This window comes from Theobroma cacao, chromosome 1, assembly GCF_053813885.1.
Source record: "Theobroma cacao isolate CCN51 chromosome 1, ASM5381388v1, whole genome shotgun sequence".
Taxonomy (NCBI): Eukaryota; Viridiplantae; Streptophyta; class Magnoliopsida; order Malvales; family Malvaceae; genus Theobroma; species Theobroma cacao.
The window spans coordinates 32,877,625-32,899,412 of record NC_142639.1 but is presented as its reverse complement, the minus strand read 5'-3'; the positions used below and the strand labels follow the sequence as shown (position 1 = coordinate 32,899,412).

The 21,788-nt window shown below is 35.8% G+C and overlaps 2 protein-coding genes and 1 pseudogene across 2 annotated transcripts; 2 read left to right on the top strand and 1 right to left on the bottom strand.

Moving 5' to 3' along the window:
• Positions 1 to 146: 146 nt before the first annotated feature.
• On the top strand, positions 147 to 3,718 carry LOC18613164 (Tetratricopeptide repeat (TPR)-like superfamily protein). Its single transcript, XM_007050261.3, has 2 exons — positions 147 to 2,000; positions 3,203 to 3,718. Exons 1-2 carry the CDS (start codon positions 322 to 324, stop codon positions 3,441 to 3,443), a joined length of 1,920 nt encoding a protein of 639 aa, XP_007050323.3. The 5' UTR covers positions 147 to 321; the 3' UTR covers positions 3,444 to 3,718.
• A 359-nt stretch (positions 3,719 to 4,077) lies between these two features.
• On the bottom strand, positions 4,078 to 5,747 carry LOC18613163 (RING-H2 finger protein ATL16 pseudogene; annotated as a pseudogene).
• A 2,093-nt stretch (positions 5,748 to 7,840) lies between these two features.
• Positions 7,841 to 9,686, top strand: LOC18613162 (hyoscyamine 6-beta-hydroxylase-like). The gene is made up of 4 exons (XM_007050259.3): positions 7,841 to 8,131; positions 8,306 to 8,556; positions 8,695 to 9,013; positions 9,174 to 9,686. The coding sequence occupies exons 1-4, from the start codon at positions 7,940 to 7,942 to the stop codon at positions 9,435 to 9,437; spliced, it is 1,026 nt and encodes a 341-aa protein (XP_007050321.1). The 5' UTR covers positions 7,841 to 7,939; the 3' UTR covers positions 9,438 to 9,686.
• Positions 9,687 to 21,788: the final 12,102 nt, after the last annotated feature.

The window sequence follows — 21,788 nt, the reverse complement described above, 5'->3', positions numbered from 1 at the left end:
TCTTTGGTCAAGCAAATTAATATTGGCAAAATAGTTTATCTGCTTTGCAGCCTACATTTGCAAAACAAGGTTTACATTACACAAAATAGGTGGAGGAATTTTTTGGTGTCGCAGAAATCAGGGCACTACAACCAAACGCTCAAGTGAAGAAACGACAGCGTTTTAGTACTGCTCCTCTCTTCCTCCCCCTGTTACCCTTGCTTACAAAACGAAACAGAGAAAGTCACCGCAGAGGGTTTTTCAAGGGTTTAACCAAACCGAAGAAAGAAAAACCTAAACTCCCAAAATAACTAAAATCCCTCGAGACTTCTTAATTTCACAATGAAAAAGGCTTCACTTTCACTTCTTTCAAACTTCAACGGCCGAAGATTCAGGACAATTGTCCCTCTTCACTATCAGAATTGCACTTCTGACAATTCTCCATCATCATCTTCTTCGTCGCTTCACTCAACCGCCCGCCGCCTCCAAACCTGTGGCAAAATCCATGGCTTAATCCTCAGAACCCACCAATTCCAAACAAACCCATCACGTAATCTGGATACCCTTGTGGAAAAACCAACCCAATCGTCCTCCAGGCAGAGAAAACTGAGAGAAAAATCTGATCTTGAGGAAGCTTTTGAGTCGGCTAAAACCGCTGAAGAAATGCTCAGAGCATTTAAAGAAATGGAAGCATGTTTTCATGAGAGAGAGCTGGGGTTAGCTTCATTGAAAGTTGGACTCAAACTTGATCAAGAAGGTGACGACCCTGAAAAGGCTCTTTCTTTTGCTGATAGAGCATTGAAAGCATTGGATCAAGATGGTAAACCTTCTTTACTTGTTGCTATGGCTTTACAATTGATGGGTTCTGTCAACTATAGTTTAAAGAGGTTCAATGATAGTTTGGGCTATCTTAATAGGGCTAATAGGTTGCTTAATAGGTTAGAGGAAGAGGGTGTTGCTAGTGTCGAGGACATTAGGCCGGTGCTGCATGCGGTGCAACTTGAACTGGGGAACGTGAAAACAGCAATGGGGAGGAGAGAGGAGGCTCTTGGGAATCTTAAGAAGGCTTTGGAAATCAAGGAGATGACTTTGGAGAAGGATAGTAAGGAATTGGGAGTGGCATATAGGGAGTTGGCTGAAGCTTATGTTTCAGTTCTAGATTTTAAGGAGGCCTTGCCCTTTGGTTTGAAGGCATTGGACATTCATAGGAAGGAGCTGGGTCATAATTCGGTGGAGGTTGCACATGATAGGAGGATTCTTGGAGTTATTTATACTGGTATGGAGGAGCATGAGAAGGCATTGGAGCAGAATGAGTTGTCTCAGAAGGTTTTGAAGAACTGGGGTCTTAGTTCTGAGCTGCTCCAAGCAGAGATTGATGCTGCTAATATGCAGATCGCATTGGGGAAGTATGATGAGGCTATTAATACTTTGAAAGGCGTAGTTCAGCAGACGGAGAAAGATAGTGAGAATCGAGCTCTGGTGTTTATTTCAATGGGAAAGGCTCTTTGTAACCAAGAAAAATTTGCAGACGCAAAAAGGTGTTTGGAGATTGCTTGTGGAATTCTTGACAAGAAAGAGACAGTCTCTCCAATTGAAGTTGCTGAGGCGTACTCAGAGATATCAATGCAATATGAGACTATGAATGAGTTTGAGATTGCAATTTCTTTGTTGAAGAGAACGTTGGCTTTGCTTGAGAAGCAGCCTCAAGAGCAGCACTCAGAGGGAAGTGTGTCTGCTAGAATAGGGTGGTTACTCCTGTTGAAAGGTGAGGTGCCACAGGCCATTCCTTACTTAGAGAGTGCGGCTGAGAGATTGAAAGAGAGCTTTGGTTCCAAGCATTTTGGGGTTGGGTATATTTACAACAATTTGGGGGCAGCCTATTTGGAATTAGATAGACCTCAGTCAGCAGCACAGATGTTTGCAGTTGCAAAGGACATCATGGATGTCTCTCTTGGTCCTAATCATGCAGATTCAATTGAAGCTTGCCAGAATCTTTCAAAAGCATATGGTGCCATGGGAAGGTAAGATTGTTTTGCTTAGTTTTTTCTTTTTCACCATGCAAGATGCTTTTATTAGTTCAGTATTGTTGGAGTTGCATTTCAATTACCCTTTTGTTGGATTAGTTACATGGTGACATCTTTCCTGCTTTCTAACGAAGTGTGTACTTATCTGAACTCTGAAGCCTTTAATTATGGCAAAGTTAATATATTTCTGCTGAACAGTCATATCTACCTATACTAATTGCATCAAAAAGCGGTTTACCTCTCGTTCATTGTTAAATGGGAAACAATTTGGGTATTTGGTTTTACTGAAAGAGTTGATGCTTCCATCTTATTGTATGTTGGCTTTTAATATTTGATCACAGTTTAGTTAGTTTTCTAGATGATAGTTTAGTTATTTTTTGTTTCTTGTGTTAAAGTAATAGGTAAAATGGATTTCAAAAGTAAATAAATGGAAACTATTGGTGGTCGCACAGAAGACTGTAACCTTCAGTGTTCACAGTTCTCTTTTCTTCTTGTCCTGTACTTATTCTTCCTTGACCGTCACTGTCTAGCCATTGTGCCTTTGTCATCTTTATGGGTATCTCATTGATAGATTTGTACAAATTATTGCTCTGAATTTAAGCCAAAAATATCCTGCTACCTCAAACTAATACATATTGGGCTAATCTAGACAGGTTGTACTCTAACTTGGACCTTTGGTACCTGGGTCTTCAGCTCTCTTTCTTAATGCAATTGTGTGAAGCTTTTTTAAATAATAAAAAGGAAAATTCCAATTTGACCTGGCACCAGTCATTGGAAAGTTTCCCTTTTCGATTTAGGATTACCACTTGGTGAGAGTTAGCCTTGGGCATTACTGAAGTGAAATCTGTTCCAGGCCATTCAAGGAAGAGAGAGAAATTGAATATTGAGGGAAAACAGATTTCAAGGAGTCTAAAGGTGAAACGTTCAAGGTCCAACAATGTAATAAAGTGATAGATAGGCTATGTTCTTGTACATTCGTGCAGCTTCTTCTGCCAACAAAAAAGCTACCACTTGGTTTAGAAGAACTTAAATTCTAATGTGTTATACAAAATTTCCATGCATGTTGCACTGATTCATTTTGCACATGTAGATGTACAAGCATGCATTGTCATGGTAACATCTATTGAAACAAGTCTGTCTTGCAATGTATTTTGCCCTTCTTAAATTTGGATAAAAAATTCATTTCTTGAATGTATCAGCTACGCCCTTGCAATGGAATTCCAGCAGCGAGTAATTGATGCCTGGGAGGGCCATGGATCAAGTGCACAAGATGAACTCAAAGAAGCCCAACGTCTTCTCGAAGAATTAAAGACAAAGGCCCGTGGTACATCCACTAACCGGCTTCCGACGAAGGCCTTGCCTTTGCCACAAAATAGTCTCGCTTCCAAATTTTCCATACCCGGTGTTCCTGTTGACCAGAATTCAGCAAGCTCAATATAGTAGACTTGTATTAGTAGCTGTGATAGCAATGTTTGTGCAGTTTTGTTTGGGCTTGATTTTGTCAGTGAAATGGTTAGGAACATTTTTTGTTCTATTTAATCTTTAGTATAGATGTGCAGCTGGTCTTTTAAGGCACTCAAAGTAGATTCTCTTTCTTCCCCAGCCCTTGTTGGAAACAACTTTGGACATGCCAATCTGTTAGCAAGTTTTGTGCGGGAAAGCTAATTAATATAATGCTGCTACTTGTACTCAATTTGATGTTCTCTTAAACCAAATATGTTTTTCATCTTTGTCAGTGCGGTTGCCTGAAGAATGCAAATGAGATAGATGCGATAAAAAAAAATTTGGTCGAGTGAAGAAGTTAAATTTTAACCTGTTGCATGATACCATCATTACTCTTTAAACTTTCTTATCAATAGGCATTGTTAAGAAGGAGCAGTGTAGTCTCTAAAGTCTGATGACCGACCGTGCCCCCTGAATTTTAGTCTCTGTTCCCAGGTCGTGAGTCATTGCTCTGTCAGCATCAAGCAAGATCATGGTTGTCACCCAATTTAACACTTCCATCGTCTTTCGAGCATTTAGCCACTCGTCCCCCATTGTCTCTTAGCTCAAAATAATGGCATAATTAATGGTGTAAGAACAAATTTTTGGTTAATTAAAATTGAACAAAATCATCTTCAGCAGTAGCAAAATAATTACTGCAAGACAAAAGAAGTCGGTGATCATTGCTAAAGGACCTCCGTCGTTCTACCTTGTAGAATTATAGTTACTCATTGTTGGGCCCCTACCCTCTGGCTTCCATTAAAATGCTCCTCTTTGCCTCTTCTCTTCCTCTCTGTCTCTCTCTGAAACTCTAAACAGAAGCGCATGGAAGCAATCATTGTCATTCATGAAGAGAAACAACTCATTATTGAATGACATCAATCTTATCCACACATAGTGCCTTAAGCAATGATTCTCACACCCATGCCTGCGTTTTCGGTAAGGAACTAAGAACCCCATTTGTTTTTCTCACTATGTAACATCAGTGAAAACTGAAAAGTCACTCACTCTACACTCATCTGACTCTCTTTTTTGTTATACTCATTTGCCTAACGAAATTTTCCAACTTAAAACAAATTAGCAACCAAAATTAAAGTTAAACAATCTCTAATTATAAATCAAATTCAACAGGAAGTACCGCATTTCTGGGTCGTCGGCCGTGTCCAAATGGAAATAAAGACCTCCGAGCTCCATTACTGCATTCTTCGGTAGTATTAATCTCGCCAGGATGTCTGTTTCTTTGAACAATGGCTTGAACAGATAAGAAAAGTTTTCGGTCCACAGCAGAATCCAATGAGAAAGATCTCCTGATGGGTTGGATCGAGAACTGATCATCTTTCTGTCTAACGTCAATGCACTCATCTCCCATAATTGAGACATGGTGGCGCTTTCTTGATTTTAAGTTTCCGGGCTTCTGCTCCAGCTTTTTTGGCGATTGAGCTCTAGGCTGCAACTGCATTAATTCTTCTCTTGAATTGTCTCTCTCTTGTTGCCTATGTGGTAGTAGATCACCTCCATCTTCTCCTCCAAGTTCTATCACTACAAAGTCCTCGTCTCCACCCATCAGGCTATCCGTGTAAGGCTGTGAGTCTTGAGGGGAAGAGCTAGGTGCTATGATTTGATTGATTGGATAGCGCGTAGTGCCTGAAATGCTTGTTCTGCAAAGAGGACAATTGGCACTGCTTTGGAGCCATATATCAATGCAATCTAAGTGGAATGCATGGCCGCAGTTTGGAAGAACTCTAAGCATGTCATGCTCTTGAAACTCATTCAGACAAACCACACAACCATAGATACTTCTCTCATCACCTTCCCTTTTGAACTGAAAAGTTGGGATTTCTCGAATGACTGATTCATCAAGCCCGCGATTCCACATCATTGGAGAGAAGGCAATGAATGTATCTTCCTCTTGTCTTGCTCGAAACAAAGATATTCGTCGTAGCAGATTAAGTTGGTGCCAGTTAGAGCCGCAGCATCTGCTCACGAAGATATAATAGCTAACTAGCAAGAAAGCTGTACCCATGATGCTTAACACAGCAATGGCTAATATAGGAAATGCAGGGTCTGAAGTAGGCAAGGGAGGCTGAGAAGTTTGGTTTTTCTGATCTTTGATGGGGGAAAGAGATTGAAATCCGAGGTTGTGGAAGTGTCTATAGTTTGGTGCCATAAGGAAATATGAACTAAGTACAGTCTGACTTATTTGAAAGATGCAGAGAGTGAGATCCTGAAGTGAATGACACATAAAAAGTGAATATCACCTAAAGAATGTCTTGAGAAAGAATTAAAGAGTGATTGAGCGAGAAAGAGACACGGGGTTTGAAGGAAATACCAAAGTGAGATATTGAGAAAAGAGGAGTGCGTAAAAAGCTAAAGCCAAAGATTTTGATTACTTGAAAAGGAGAACCCAATTCAGTGCAGGACAGGCACACGTGCTTCTATCAGTGTGCATACGCTGGACGATAAGGTTTTGAGAGATAAATATGGGAAATTTAGTTTTCTTAATAACATTGGTGCTGATAAAGAGAAATAAGAGCGCTTAATATTTCAGTGATCACCAGGTCACCCTCTGAGGGGAACTCCGCAGGTCCCAAGATTCATACTGCCTTGCTTCATCTGGTCACCATTCACTGTTTCTTCAACGCAATTTATATTAGACCAGTACTACAGAAATGAGATTGGTGAACCTCTGCCGTCTGGCCTATTGGATCATTGTAAATAGCCAACTTTCGCTCATTCTCAGAAGTTTTGGAAGTGGATGTGATCTTTCACAAGAACTTTCCGCCTAACTATTAAATGCTCCGAAGATCAAAGAAGCAGTGTCAATTTGCCAACAACAAGTAATGCCTTAAGTCAAAGTATTTAACCATTTTGAAGTACTGAGATGCATGTGTATTCAAATAATTCCCTGATGCCAGCAACTCTTTCGTAAATAAAGGAGGGTGGGTGTTTGATAATATATACATGAGGGCCATACAGCTAATTAATTCTCCAAAAATTGTTGCTTGAAATCCAAGTAGTTGAGTATTTTTGAAGTGTTGAGGCCTAAATTAATTTCCCATGCCAACAACCCTTTTCAGAATATAAATGAGAGATGTTTAGTGAAATAGCAGAGGGGGGAGGGCATAGATAAGAATGTTGTGCTGGAATTCAATTCCTTCAATTGATTCTTTGAGACTTATTTTTGGATTTTGGTTGTAGAATGCAAAATCCAGTTTCCAGAAAACACGGCATTACTAAGTTGGCATATCTATCTTTATTAGGAGCTTGGCTTGCCGGCTTTTAAAGTGGAGAATACATTGAATATGTCTTCATAAATAGTGTTGTTTTCTTTGCACTGCTTGTTGGATGGATGCATGGAGTTGCTTTTCCTTTGGTCATTTTCATTTTGTAGTCAATGGTTTCTACTTTACTTATTGCAATCACCCATGTAGTTGTTCATCATGTAGTGGTTAGCAATACGTGATTGTCGGAAATTCTATAATTAACTATCTGTAAGACAGTTTTCCTTAACATTACTAAGCTTTAGCCTAAAAACAATCCTTATTATATTCCGTGAAGTAAGCAAACTTGAAAATTTTCACAATTATTTTAAGACCGAGAACAACCATTCTTTGTGTTGCATGCATTTGGGGATTGAGGGAAAGCTAGAAACGGACAGGTCACTTTGACAGAAGCTTTTCAATACTCTTTTATTTGTATCGAATTGATCAGTGATGGAAAATGGAAAATGGGACATTTGATGTGGCTGCATAGCATAAATGACAGGTCTACTAGTGTTGTGGCAAGCATTTTGTCAAACTCTGCTTTAATTTTGCACAATCCCATCTTTAATGCTGATCTAACTAGTAAGAATGGCATACATTTCATTTTCATCATACTCGAAAAGGTTAACCTTAATCTCAGTATACATCATTTTAGAATTACGTTGTTTCCTGACTCCCCTTCTAAGCAAAAATGATGGCTTAACCATGCATCATATGCAATCAATAAACAATCTTCAAACTTTCTTTTATCAAATCGACATATCTTTTCATCATTTATAGAAAACCATGAAGACGGAGTCTAAGATGCCAATCCCACGAATCTGAGAAATTTTGTACTTATACGGAACTATACATTTCCCACCAAGAAATAAAATAACAATTCATTCGTCATCACCTCGGAACAAAGAAAGGTGGAAAAACAATGTGAACTAAATTTATAATGTCAACTTGCCAATTCAATATCTTCAGCCAAATCATTGCTGTATTCTTAGAAATTTGATGATGCAGTGCATTTGCCTACCGCTGATTATAAAAGGCAAGCTTGCCAAAGATTTTTATTGTTTATTTATTGGTCAACTTTCCAGTAAGGATTTTAATGCCCTTTACTTCCTCTAGCTTGGCCTCAAAGTCTTTCACAGCATTGAATAAAACTGTCTTCTACTTTCAAACATAAGCGTTGAATTGAAAATCATGGAATTGCTTTCAAGCTGGTGTTATGATGGTTCCTTACCAGAAAGCTATGTAATGCCACCAGAGAGCAGACCTGGAAAGCTCATTGTTCCTCTAGGACAATCAATTCCAGTGGTTGATCTTGAGCGGCATGATCGAAACGAGACAATTCAGCAAATTCTGAAAGCTGGTGAAGAGTACGGATTTTTCCAGGTTCAGTCAGTGCCTATCACATTTCTCTCTTAATATTGCTTTCTTAAATTTTCATCAAGAATCGAAGCATCTCAACAAGCTATGCTGTATATGATCACATTCGTATTTGTTGTTTTTTGAGGCACTTTTTTTTCGTTGACTAATTCTAAACCATACATATTTCTGAATCGGCAGGTAATCAACCATGGAGTTTCTGAGGATTTAATGGATAAAACCATGAACGTTGCAGAGGAATTCCATGCAATGCCTGCGGTGGACAAGGAAAGGGAATGCTCCAAGGACCCAAGTGGAGGCTGCAAGCTGTACACAAGCAGCTATGTTTATCCCAAGGAGGATTTTCACTATTGGAGGGACGCCATGACGCACCCATGCCTTCCTTTAGAGGAATACATTCAATTTTGGCCTGAAAAGCCAACTAGATACAGGTAAACTATCAAGTCATATATATAAGCTTGACATAATATCTGAAACTTTCCAGCTTTTTGCATGAAAATTCCTCGCCTTAATATGTGTTGACGTTTTGAGAGTTTGACCCACCCATTTCTTAATGTTCATTATTTCAGAGAGGTGGTTGGGGCGTATTCGGTTGAATTAAGGAAGCTGAGTTGTAGAATTCTGGAGTTGATCTGTGAAGGGTTAGGACTTAGCGCTGGATATTTCAGCAGCGACCTCATTCAAGCTCCAAAAATCATGATTAACCACTACCCTCCGTGCCCTGAACCAAGTTTGACGCTGGGATTATCTAAACACCGTGACCCTTCTATCATTACCATTCTTCTTCAAGGCCACATACATGGGCTTCAAGTCTTCAAGGATGGCCATTGGATAGGCGTTGAACCTCTTCCTCATGCCTTTGTGGTTAATATAGGCTTTCTGTTACAGGTAGGCATCCCTCAAACATTTTTTGTCATGGTCATTTTATACTTACTATAATAATTAGAAACCTGACGCTGAATAATCTGTCAATTTACTTCTCATATCCTTTTAAGTATTTTTTTCTTCCTTATTGCGGCTCATTCGTTTAAGTCATGGTAAATTTTAGATTATAAGCAATGGGAAACTCAAAGGTGCAGAACATCGAGTGGTGACCAACTCAAGAGATGCTAGGACAACTATTTCCTACTTCGTTTACCCTTCTGATCAAACCCTAGTAGAACCAGCAAAGGCTTTGGTCAATGCATGCAATCCTACACTGTACAAGGCCTTCAAATTTTTTGACTTCGTTTCAGCCTTCCTACTCAAGCCTGGCAATACTGGTGAAGCTGTAAAGGAGCTTATAAGCGCGCCCCACACCCTTAACTGCTAGTCAATTAGTAGCTGGTTCATATCATACACATGCATTTTGTGTACGTGTTTTGCTTTGTTTTTCTTTTCCAACCAAGCATCTTTGTGTGAAGTCAAATGGAACCACGTTATAAACATATAGCAACAAAAGCATATTGTTACAAGGCTATTATAAACTACTAGTCAGGTTTGCTTGGACAAATATTAGTAGTTGTGGGCAGTTTTATCCATTTGGAAGTTTAATAAATCTTATAGACCACTATAATGTTAAGGTGTGCTTGTTAGAAAATTGTATTTTGTAGCATATACTGGCTTAAATACAGGATTAGAGCTATACAATTTTGATAAATCACAACGGGTTTTTCCCTATTACTTTGGTTAAGTGAGCTCAATGAATTAGAATCTTAATATAATATCAAATATATCATGACCATTTAAAGAAACAAAGTTAAAGTTTGTTTCAATATTTTTTTCAAAGAAACAAAGTGGAAGTTAATTATATAGTTTCTAATAACAACTAAATATTTTTAAGAAAAATGCTTTTTGCCCTAAGTATTTGCTTACTTTATGTGTTAATATATTATTTATTGGTCCAATTCCAATATTTCACTATGAAATTGTAAATCACAACCGTATTGGTTGACCTAACATTTTATTTTATACAATAATATCACGTTTTTATTGAAACTATGTACAATTATAATACAACAAAAATAACTGGTAATTTTTATTTTTTTGAAATTAAAGGATCTACAATGATACTAATAAATATATTATTTTAAAGCAGGAGAAATTAACTTCTCTACTCTCGTGTCATAAAATATTTCGATTCATTCGTGCAGAATATTTTGATGAAAACTTTGTGTTTTTGACTTCAAACACACATTATATATATATATATATATATATATATAGTTATTTATTTATTGAATCACTTTCTTCTTTTGAAAAACTTCATTGAGATGGACTGGACTTTGATTGCCGTCGCCTCGCCTAACCTCAATTCAGATACTTAAATGAATAAATTGATTGTGATTGTTTAAAAAAAAAAAGGGAATGCAGCTTATGCTATAGTCTATAGATGGCAATAGGAATTATTAAATGAGGAAAATGACCCACTTCGCTGCAAGTTGGTAAAATTAATGTTTCTTTTTTGAAGAAGTTGGTAAAATTAATGTTGATAACATTAACTTTTGTATTTTAAAATTATAAATTAGATATATTAGGTTAGGAATTAGTTTTTCTACGTATCATGATAATAATAATTTACAAAAGCGTTTTCGATTGTCTTTGAAAACGATTTTGTCACATTACATGCAATTCATTGTCCAATCATCCTATACTCATGGGTTGGACCAGTGATAGTTATAGTGCTGGAAAATTCAATAATGAATTTAGGATTTTATATGAGGAGTGATTAAAGAGTAATTATAAACATAATTATATTATATATATATTAAGTTATATATATATAATAAAAAAATTAAAAATTAAGAGGTGGCAGCTGCCATCCCCTGTCACCTCTTTGACTCCGCCTTTGCTTAGAATTGACATTATTGATAATTATTTTTTATTTTTTATATTTTTTGCAATTATATTTTCAGATTTATTGTAAAGGTGATTGTTCGGGCATTATCATCAATTAAAATATAATTCATGAAACATTACTTAATTATAAAGGAGAGAACATTTGAGAAAGAATAGATTTGTGATGTACATTAACCATTAAGGAGATCAAACTATATCACTGTGATTCTTTAGATTCGTAGTCTATTCTAATAAATTTGTAAGTGATATTAATCATTTTATATCATGCAGTAAATCAGAAAAATGGTTTTTTACGTATGATTTTGTCTTATTGCATTATAATTCACTACTTATCGTTCAGATTTTATTTGTGAATTGTTTCTTTTTTTTTCTTTTTTTGTTTAATCATTTCTTAGAATGGCTATTGTAATGTAAGAGATTTAGGGAGAAAATTCTTAATATGAATATTAGAAATTCAAGAAAATAACATGTATTACATTAAGGGAAAATAGAGAAAAAAAAAAGAATTTGGAGAAATTAAATCAAATATGAAATTAAAGACTATCTTATCAAGGTTAAAATAGGATAACAGATGATTAATTGCTATTGATTTTTGAATGAGTGTTAGATGGTGTTAATATCTTCGTGTAACCATATATATTCCCAAACTCTGATTCTATTTTGTTGACCAAAACCTAGCCCTCTTAATGAATCTAAGATAAGTTTAAGATTTCATTAAAAAAGATAAATTCAACTAGGTAAATATATCATGACAAAAATATTGGTGGTGACTCTTCTATTTAGCGAGTGTTCAGTTTTCAAGCTTGCACATTATGCTAGCTTGGTGACTCCTTGGGAAACTTTTGAGAGTTGAGCTAGTTGTAAACACCTCATATTATCCAGATCTCCATTTCTAACTAAATTTGCCCATTGTGAGGCTTGATTCTGTCACATTTCTTATAAAATTAGCTTTTCGAATTAATCTGGATCTTGATTAACTTGTGCCATAATGTGCAAGTTTGAGAACTTGATCGCTCGACGTAAAAGAGAAATCACCACTAATATTTTTAGTTTTCGTGTGATTAACTACATAATTGAATCTCTCTTTCATAAGAAGATTTAATACTTGACTTAGATTCATAAAAAATAATAGATTCTGATCTACGAAATTGATTTAAATTTGGGACTACAATTATGCATAGAGAAGATATTAACACCCCACAATGTCCATTCAAAGATTGGTATCAATTTATTATGTGTTATGCTATTTTTAACCTTAATAAATGAACTTTAACCTTAGGTCAAGGGTAGATTTTTGTATAAGGTGCGTGTGCTTTAAGATTTTTTTTTTTTATGGTTTGGTTTTATATTCAGCATGGGTTGTTTGACCTATGTCCGGAAGGACTCTTTTTTGTTTTCCTATAAAAAGGGCTTATTTCTCCTTTTTGTTAATGAAAGCTGATCTCTAAGTTTCAAAAAATAAAAAAAAAGCTTTAACCTCATATTTAATGTTATTTCCCTAAGTTATTTTTATTTTTTGTTCTATTTTTATGATTTTGTTAAAAATATTGGAACCTTTTTTTAAGTTTTCCTAACAGTTTTGGCAAAAATTAAAAGAGTTACCTAGCTTCAAGAAAATTAAAAATAACACTTATATCCTTGAAGAGATTTGTTGGATTTTAATATTGTATGAAAAAAATGTTTAGGTTAAATCTTTTTCTATTTCTTATTTTTTTATTTTAATAAATATTCTTTCGTGTTGAAATATTTTGTAAATTCTCCAACACTTTTGGAAATGCTTTTCATGATTTAGAAAATAGTTTCATAACCTTTCAATTTCATTCTATCTATTGTCATATAGCATTAGTATGTAAAATGGCCTCCATAGTTGATTGATGATCATCAGCAGATTGGGTATTCAATGTTTAAAGCTTCCTTATCAAATATGACTAACATATTAAATATGTTAATCATATTTGACAAAGCAGATTCAGAAATGGAATACCTAATAAGCTAAAAATTTTCAACCGATTAAGGAAGCGGTTTTACATACTAATACAATAAACATAAGCAATGGAGTGGAAGGCTCATGTTAATCACTAGGTTAGACCTCGATCCTCCATAGAGTCTCGAGGCATACGAGGCACTGAACGAAAATATGCATTAGACGAAGAACGATTTAATGAACTTGGAGTCTAGCATCTCCAATTGAGTGAAGCAATCAATTGTCCATGCTGAATCATCATCAAAGGAGTTGGTAAGCTCTTTTAATAATTAGGATGCACGACGAAAAGATGATGCTAGTGGATATATTTGTTTTTTTATCCATTTGTATTCTTAATATAATTGTAAGTTTTTTTTTTTTGTAATTTTTATTAGTTGTAATAAATATAATATTTGTAAGAGGTCGATATTGAAAGGGTGGAACCACGAGATGAAAATCGGTAGCCCAGCTAGGGGTAATGGTAATCTCATGGAATCAATCAACTATTGAAAGAACGATCTTTTCTCGATATACATCAGCAATCTTAGTCCTAAGACAACATGGCAGCAGTTGAGATAAGCTTTTCAAGATTACAGTGTGCTTGTTGATACTCTCTTATGGAGATCGAAGGCCTTCAAATAGTCAAACAGGCCTTTATTTGCCTTATTTGCTATCGACATCTTGATGAAATGAGAAAGGGCATAGCTTTAGGTAACGAGCAAACACTGGAAGGATAACAGATCATTGTTAACAAAGCCATCTCTACTAAAAGTAAGAAATGAAAGGCTAACAGTAGGCCCAAAGGTTCAAGGAAAAGTAAAATGTTTTACAAGGAGGCATTCATAGATGTTGGCAAAGATATCTTACCCAATTGCAGGCACTCAAGTTGCCAACTGAGGTTAACATTAAACAGAGGAAAGACGTGATTGAACTTTAAGTAGAGATTCTTAGAAAGGACATCGAATTGGTTAGAATGAGTGTCATTGTCACCATGAGGGAAGCTTTCAGTCCCAAACTCATTCAAACCAGGTTGGTTTAAGAAGGCATACTAATCTTGATATAGTTAATTGGAAAACTCAAAACCTTTATCACTTTTGAAAATGAAGAAGAGATGAACATCATCATCAAGGATTTCCTAGGCATCTTTTTTCACTGGTTCATCACCTTCACCCCATATAATCTCATAATGGAGCGCTGCACTAAACTAGCTTAGATTAAGATTGAAAACCTTCTTCTTCATTTGTGGCATGATACAACTTTTAAGAAAATTGAAAGTCTCTGAGGGAAGGCGATCAAAGCCAGTAGTGTTGTAGCCTGGTTGGAACACTTTGACTTTGCTAATGTCCTCATCATGAAGGAAAAAAGCCTAAAAATCCCTCTATGGAAAGATTTGATTATCAATGGGTGTAAAATGCTGCTCAGAATCAAAAAAGACATGCAGGAGCACAAAAAGATAATTATTGCAGTAAAGGCATTTGCTAATTGTTCTAGCGGTGTGGATAATTTTGCTATCCATAGTGATAAGGAGATTATCGAGATTACACCTGACAAGTTAAGGACAGGTAATTCTTTTTCCCAATGCAATTTGAATTTTGAATATGGCTCAATGAACTTGGTCCAAAGGTGTGATAGACGGGCAAATAATGAGCCTTGGATTGGCACGAATGGGCAAACAGTTGGCCCTCACCCATGAGAAATTAGCAAACAAGTGCACTAGTGTTAATGAGCTTTAATCTCCCTTCGAGGCCTTAGGGCCAAGCAAAATGTTTGTGGACGTAGACTAGAAATCTGAAAGTAATGAGTTCCTCTTGAATGGAAGTCCAAGAAACTTAAGAGTTGACTTTGAGATTGTCACAAGCCAAGATTTGATGTGCAACAAGCCTTCAATGAACCAATATGTGGGCATAGGCATTTCGTGCTTTAATCCTTCAAGTGTTGCCCAAGTAGTTGATTGGCCAAGACTTCACTTGTCACTTGAAAAGTTTCCTGAAACTTTGGGTAAAAAGGATCTTGCAAAGGGAGCCCTCAAAAAAAAAAAAAAAAAGAATCACTGCCTGCATCAGCGAGGAAAGAGTTATGGATGAAGTTAATAAATTCATCAACTCTAGTTTAAAGCAAGTTACTGGTGCAAAATTTTTAAGTGGAGCTAAAGAATTTTTAAAAGAAGTGCAAACTAGCCCAATTGATGGGAATTAGGAGATTTTACTAGTGGATGAAAATGAGCTAAACGCTCTAATGATGGAAGAAAACTTTAGTGAGCTGAAGCCTCAAATGGTATGGCTTACATAATGATGCAAGCAATCTATTAGCCAAACACTCTAATAATGGAAGAAAACTTTAACAAGTTGAAACCTTAAATTGTATGACTTACCTAACGACGCAAGCAATCTATCAATGTAAGGCATGGTAGATGGAAAAAAAGCACAAGAAGTGCTGCTAGAGATCGAAAAAGCTTGGATCACCAAGTAATTGATGAGGCTGGCAATCAAATTGATGATAAGGATATAGTTAGGTGAAATGCCACAATGTTCAGGGAAGGTGTAGATACTCTACACATGGGTTAAGATATTAGGCTGGTGTTTGATAATAGTGACAACAATATGGTTAGAGTGTTTATGGAGTTGGCGGAGAAGACGAACTAACCTTTATCAGCTCATGGGTTGCAGGGAGGTATGTTATGCCTTCCTTGTTTGTGTGCCTGTTTATCAATTAAATGTATACCATCTTGTGGAATATTCGAGGTTTAGGTAGGTAAGAAAAGAATAGAGACATGCAGAACTTATCTATAAACTTTTAGCCTAGTATCTTGCTTATTCAAGAAACAAAATTATAAAGTGTGAATACCAAAACTATTGAAACGGTGTGGGGAAAAAGTTCTTGAAGTTGGCTTGCATCGAATCTTCAGGTGATTTGGGTGGCCTTATTAGTTGTTGAAATAATAATTGTTTCACTTTTGATTAGTTTATTATTAGTAAGAGATCTATTCTCGTGAAAGGGAAAATCTAAAGGCTTAATAATATGTTAGGATTGGCAACATCTATGCCCTGAACGATGTGGGTGAAAGGGAAGCCTTTTGGGAAGAATTACTCAACGTTATTAAAACATGGGATGTGATTTGGTGCATTAGTGGGGATTTCAATGTCATCAAAAGTATGGAAGCAAGGACTAATTGTGTCAGTATGGACAGGTCGATATGACACTTTAGTGATTTTATTAAAGAATTGAAACTCATGGACATCGCTTTGGTGTGTGGCAGCTTTACTTGGTGTAACTTTCATGACAAATGTTACTTTTAGTAGATTGGACAAGTTTTTTCTAACGATGGAGATTATGGTGAGGTACTCGAACCTTGTCCAAAAATGTCTCCTTACCTCCATCTTAGACCATAATCGGATAATGTTGTGTTTGAATGACTGTAATAAAGGCCATAAACCATTCAAATTCTTTAACCACTAGTTGGAAGAACAGAGCTTCAGTGATATATTTATTGAAGCATAGAAATATATGGAAAATCTTAGCAAGAAAAAGGTTGTTGTCTGGCATCGAATGCACAACATTAAACAACATATTAAGAAATGGTAGTAAGAGGTTTTTGGTAATATTAATGAGAAAATCAACAACATTGAATTGGAGATTGATCAAATATCTGAGGCTTTATAACAAGGTGTGGTGGATGGGGTTAAATGCAGGGAGTTGGCTAAACTTAAAGGTGAATTGTGGAAGCTTCTTAGAGTCAATGAGCGTATTTGGCATTATAAGTCACGTGTTAAATGGTTCTTGGAGGGTGACCATAACACATGGTACTTTCGTAATGCTGCATTAGCCAGACGTTGAGCTAACAACATTACTAAGTTTTCATGCCAAGGTCTTGATGATCCGACAGAAATTAGGGAAGATGTTGCCCATTAATTTGACTCTTTCTATATGCCTTAAAATGTTATTTGACTTCAAGAACTTAACAGTGGACTTTTGAACTTAAAAGAGCACTCTGCCTCTTTTCTAGAGTCCCCGTTTACTAAAGTAGAGATATGAGAGGTCATTAACAACTATGATGGTAATAAGACCTTGGGGCCTAATGGGTTCAACTTCAATTTTCTTAAAAAATAGGGGTTGCCATTAAAGAGGACACGATAAGATTTGTTGTTAATTTTCACAATATTGGAGCGCCTGAAAAAGGTGTGAATGCCTCGTTTATTTCCCTTATCCTTAAGCATGCCAACTTGTTCTCTCTCCATGATTATAGGCCTATAAGTTTAGTTGGTTATCTTTATAAGCTCATCACCAAAGCCCTTACGTTGTGCTTAAGGAAAGTCATTGATGAAATTGTTGGGGTCAATCAGTTTGCTTTTATCCAAGGTAGACAATTACTTGATTGTGCCTTCATTGCTAATGAAATGATTGATCTTATGGAAAAAAATAAGAGAGGTGGGATCCTCTTAAAGGTTGATTTTGAAAAGCTTTTGACAACATTTTTTGGGATTTCTTGGAACTTGTCATGAGAAGTATGGGGTTTGGCTATAAATGGCATTTGTGGATTAGATCTTGCACTTTGACTACGATTGTCTTTATCCTAATTAATGGTTGCCCATGAAGGAAGTCTAGATGAAATGAGGCTTTAGGCAAGGTTGCCCTTTGTCTTTTTTTCTTTTTAGTATTGTGGTTGAAGCCCTCAGCTTTCTTATTTACAAAGCTGCTGAAAAGTAGTAAATCAAAGGGGTTGTGGTCAGATCCTCGAGCGTTTATGTCTCTCACCTTCAATATGCTGATGACACAGTAATTTTTTATGCTCTTAAGCCCATTTACCTCACTGATGTTAAAAGATTGCTTTGATGTTTTTAGGTCGACTAAGGTTTAAAGATTAACTTTAAAAAAAGCTTCCTTTATGGTGTTGGCATTGAATAAAACTTGGCACAGCAATGGGTGAATCTTATCAAATGCAAAGTGGGCATTTTCCCCACCATGTACCTTGGTCTCCCTTACGAAGCTACATCAAGTGCTACAAGCATATGGTAGCCAGTCATCCAAAAGATTGAAGGTAAACTTACTACATGGAAAGCTAAAAGTCTATCCATGGGAGGTCGAGTCATGCTTTTACAGTCAGTTCTTAGCATTATGCCTTTTTTTCACATGTCATTTTTTCAAATACCTGCCTTTGTTTGAACTTCTATTGAGAAAATTTTGAAAGGAATTTTATGGGGAGGTCCTAATCTTGTCCAAAAGTTTCATCATGTTAGTTAGGCTTTTGTGTGCAATCTTTGTGAATTAGGAGGTCTTAGGCTAATGGATCTTGATTTGAAAAATAGGGCGTTGTTTGGTAAATGGCTAAGGAGGTATGGTAATAAGCTTGAGAGCTTTTGGAAACATATCGTCAACAAGAAACTTGACACTCATAGCAGTAGCCTCATTCCGTGTTAGAAGAATGGTAGCAAAGCCTCGAGCTTATGGAAAAACATTTTAAAACCTCTCAATGGAATCAGTGATTGTAATCACTCCACTATTAATGATCTATTTATCTTTATTGGAAATAGGAGCATGATTAACTTTTGGGATGATGAGTGGATTGAAAATTATATTCTAAAGTTTACTTTTTCAAGAATTTTTGCCTTGATCGTCAAAAAAGATGCGAAATATGTTGAATTTGGAGAACGTATTAATAATGATTGAGGCTGAAATTTATATTTAAGGAGAGGTTTTTTCGATTGGGAAAATGAGCAATGGAGAGAATTCAAGAACTTAAACAAGTCTCAAGCTATTGGTAAGGACTTTAACGACAAACTGGTTTGGAAATGGAGTCCTAGTGGCGATTATTCCTTTAACTCTTCTTGCACGTCTGTCCTCACCTTTAATACTGCGTCTATTAGACATTGGAAGCTGATTTGGTCTAGTCTTGCACCCCATAAAATTGAGGCCTTCTACTAGCAGCTTGTTCGAGGGAGGTTAACTGTAAAGGACACTCTTCTTAAATGAGGTATCGTTAGAGTCAATGTAGCCACTTGCCATTTGTGTAAGCATGAAATCAAAATGGTTGACCACTTTTTCTTTATTTGCAAAAAAACTTGGCCTTTGTGGTAGTAATGGGGAGATGTGTAGAGTTTGGATTGGGTGTCCCACCACACCCTTGAGGTATGTTTCATTTCTTGGTTTGATTTTGCTACCTCTTTGAAGAATGAGTTAATTTGGAAAATGGCATGGTATGCCATTTTTTGGGGTATTTGGATTGTTAGAAATGATGTGGTTTTCAAAGTTACGGATTGGGATGGTTGCCTCACTTTTAAACTAATTAGAGTTCGTGTCGCATGGTGGGCTAATGCTATGTGGTCTAACTTTAATTTTTCTATTAAGGATCTTGTCTGCCTTCCTAATGAGGGTGTCAACATCCACTGTTATCAAAAGGCCAAGAAAGGTGAGGCTTGGGTTAAACCTCATAGTGGATGTGTCAAATTTAATATCGACGGTGTTTCTAAAGGTTGCTCGGGTGAATAAAAAATTGGTGGTATTTTGAGAAATGAACATGGCTCCACACTTACCCTTTTTTCAAAGGCTATTGGTATTTCAGACTCTAGTAAAGAAAAGCTTTTTGCTGTGAGAGCCTACCTTTTTTTTTGGTGCATCGAGATCGAATTCCTTTCATACTCTCTCTATTGAGGCCGATGCCAGCAATGCTGTTAAGTGGATTAAAAAGCCCAAAGACATGCCTTGCAGATTTAGATAATTGATTATTCAAATTCTTAATCTACTTGGCAAGATCACTTAATGGAATATTTGTCACATTTTGAGATCTGCTAATGGCAATATCGATTCTCTTACTAAAAAAGGTGTCTCACGCCCCCATGACTAGTTATGGATAATCAATGATACATGAGTTAAGGGAAATCAACGGCTAATTGCTAACTTTGAGCCTTTTTCTGTGCACTCACACGTTTTGGCTGGTTATCAATAAGAGTTGGTTTTTTCCACTCTATTGCTTTTCCATGGATGATGCTAGTTTTGGTGTAGGATGTTTACATTTTCAAGTGTGCAAATCCTCGTGCTTTATGCCTCTGGTTTATTATGCTGGTTACATTTATATATTTTTGCTAGACATCATTGGTGTTAAGCTTTGAATTTGTGTACAGAGGGGGTTTCATCACAAGTTTTGTTGGAGTAGTTTTTGGTTTATTTTGTCCTATGACAAGTTAAGTCTAGGGTTGATGAAGTTGATGGTTTCCTCTGTTTTTGCCTTTGGTTTGAAGCTTTTTGTTTACACTTCAAACTAGTTGTATAGGTTCTTCATTATTAATACAAACTTGCCTTAAAACAAATATTTTATTGATGAAATTAGGGGTAGTATTACCGACGGACTTAGACCGTCATTGACAGAACACGCCAATAAAGATTTGTTGTGAATTACGTTGATAAAATCTCAAGGAAAATCACTTACAAAAATCTATTGATACTGGTCAATTATGCTACCAACGGATTGGGTGCTTTGCCAATTGCATGTCTGAAAGAATATTCTTTTGGAGATTTATTGATGGAATGAGCATTACTAACTACAGTATTTTTGACTAAATAGTAATGAAATATTCCATCAACATTCTGTTGGTGATTTATGTTATCGAAAGTATTTTATCCTTTATCAACAGAAAATTTCATCGATGAAGGCGTTATCTTCTATTGTAAAGAAAAAAAAAAAAAAACAATTCATTGTTCTTTGGTGAAATCTAATTTTGAATTTTTTTTCTTTTTAGATATAGAAGGGAAGAACAAAACGACTGACAGCAAAGTAGAGCAATTTCTTTTGCAATATTTGTAAAAGAAATTATAAATTGCTTAATGGACTTAAAACACATTGAAGATACGCATAGGAATACGGTTTTATGCAACAGATGCAATAGGGTTTCAGCTTCAGCAGTGGACCTGAGGCCACATTGAATTCCTAATGGCTTTTATGGTGCCGATTCCTCAAGAAATTGATTGCAAAGCTAAGATAGATTAAAGACAACATATGAATCGGTTTACAGTTCAATTTGAAAGTAGCATCACCTAACTATAGACCTATCTTTGTATACTATATCTTCGTATGGTCAATTAGTTTAGACTTCTTATACTTTCTATACATTGAAAATAATTAGTATAAAATCAATGTTTAAGCTTTAAGTATTTAACTGTTTTCAGGAAACATGGATCAACCATGAGTTTATCTAACATCTGAATTCATCTAAATTCAAAGTTCAAAACACAGTTACGTATTTCCTTCCATTATAATTAACTGATTAAAATATTTACATGCAAGCATCATATCTACAATGGATAACTTACCCACTTTGACTGCCATAAAACCATTTGGCAGATAATTAACTTAAAAGATTTAAATTCTGGTAAGGCTAAGTTCTTTTAGTGCACAAAACCATTTGGGAATGAGCAAGAATGGACACCTTTGGCAGATAATCAAATGGCCATATTCAAAAAGGCTCAATTTAATTGGACCATAACTGTATAATAGAAAATAGGTAGCCTACCACAAATTTACAACAAAATGACTTTTAACTAATCAAAGAAAGAAAATGTGAGATCACACATTTGGTGCATATGTATGATAGACCTTGTAGATTAGGATAAATTTCATTTTGTCAAAATAGGGTTGAGCCCACCCTCGATTGACAGCAATGAGACCCTAGCAATTATAAACTGTCTCAATAAGTCACTTATTATAGGTATAATATTCAAAAACGTCCCTTAAATTATTTATGGAAATTTAAAAAGGTTCATACTCTTTTTTTACATTTAATTAAACTTTTATAATTTTATTTTGAACCAAATAAACTCATATAACTAACTCTATATTAGCGCCACGTAAATATAAAATGATAAGTTACATTT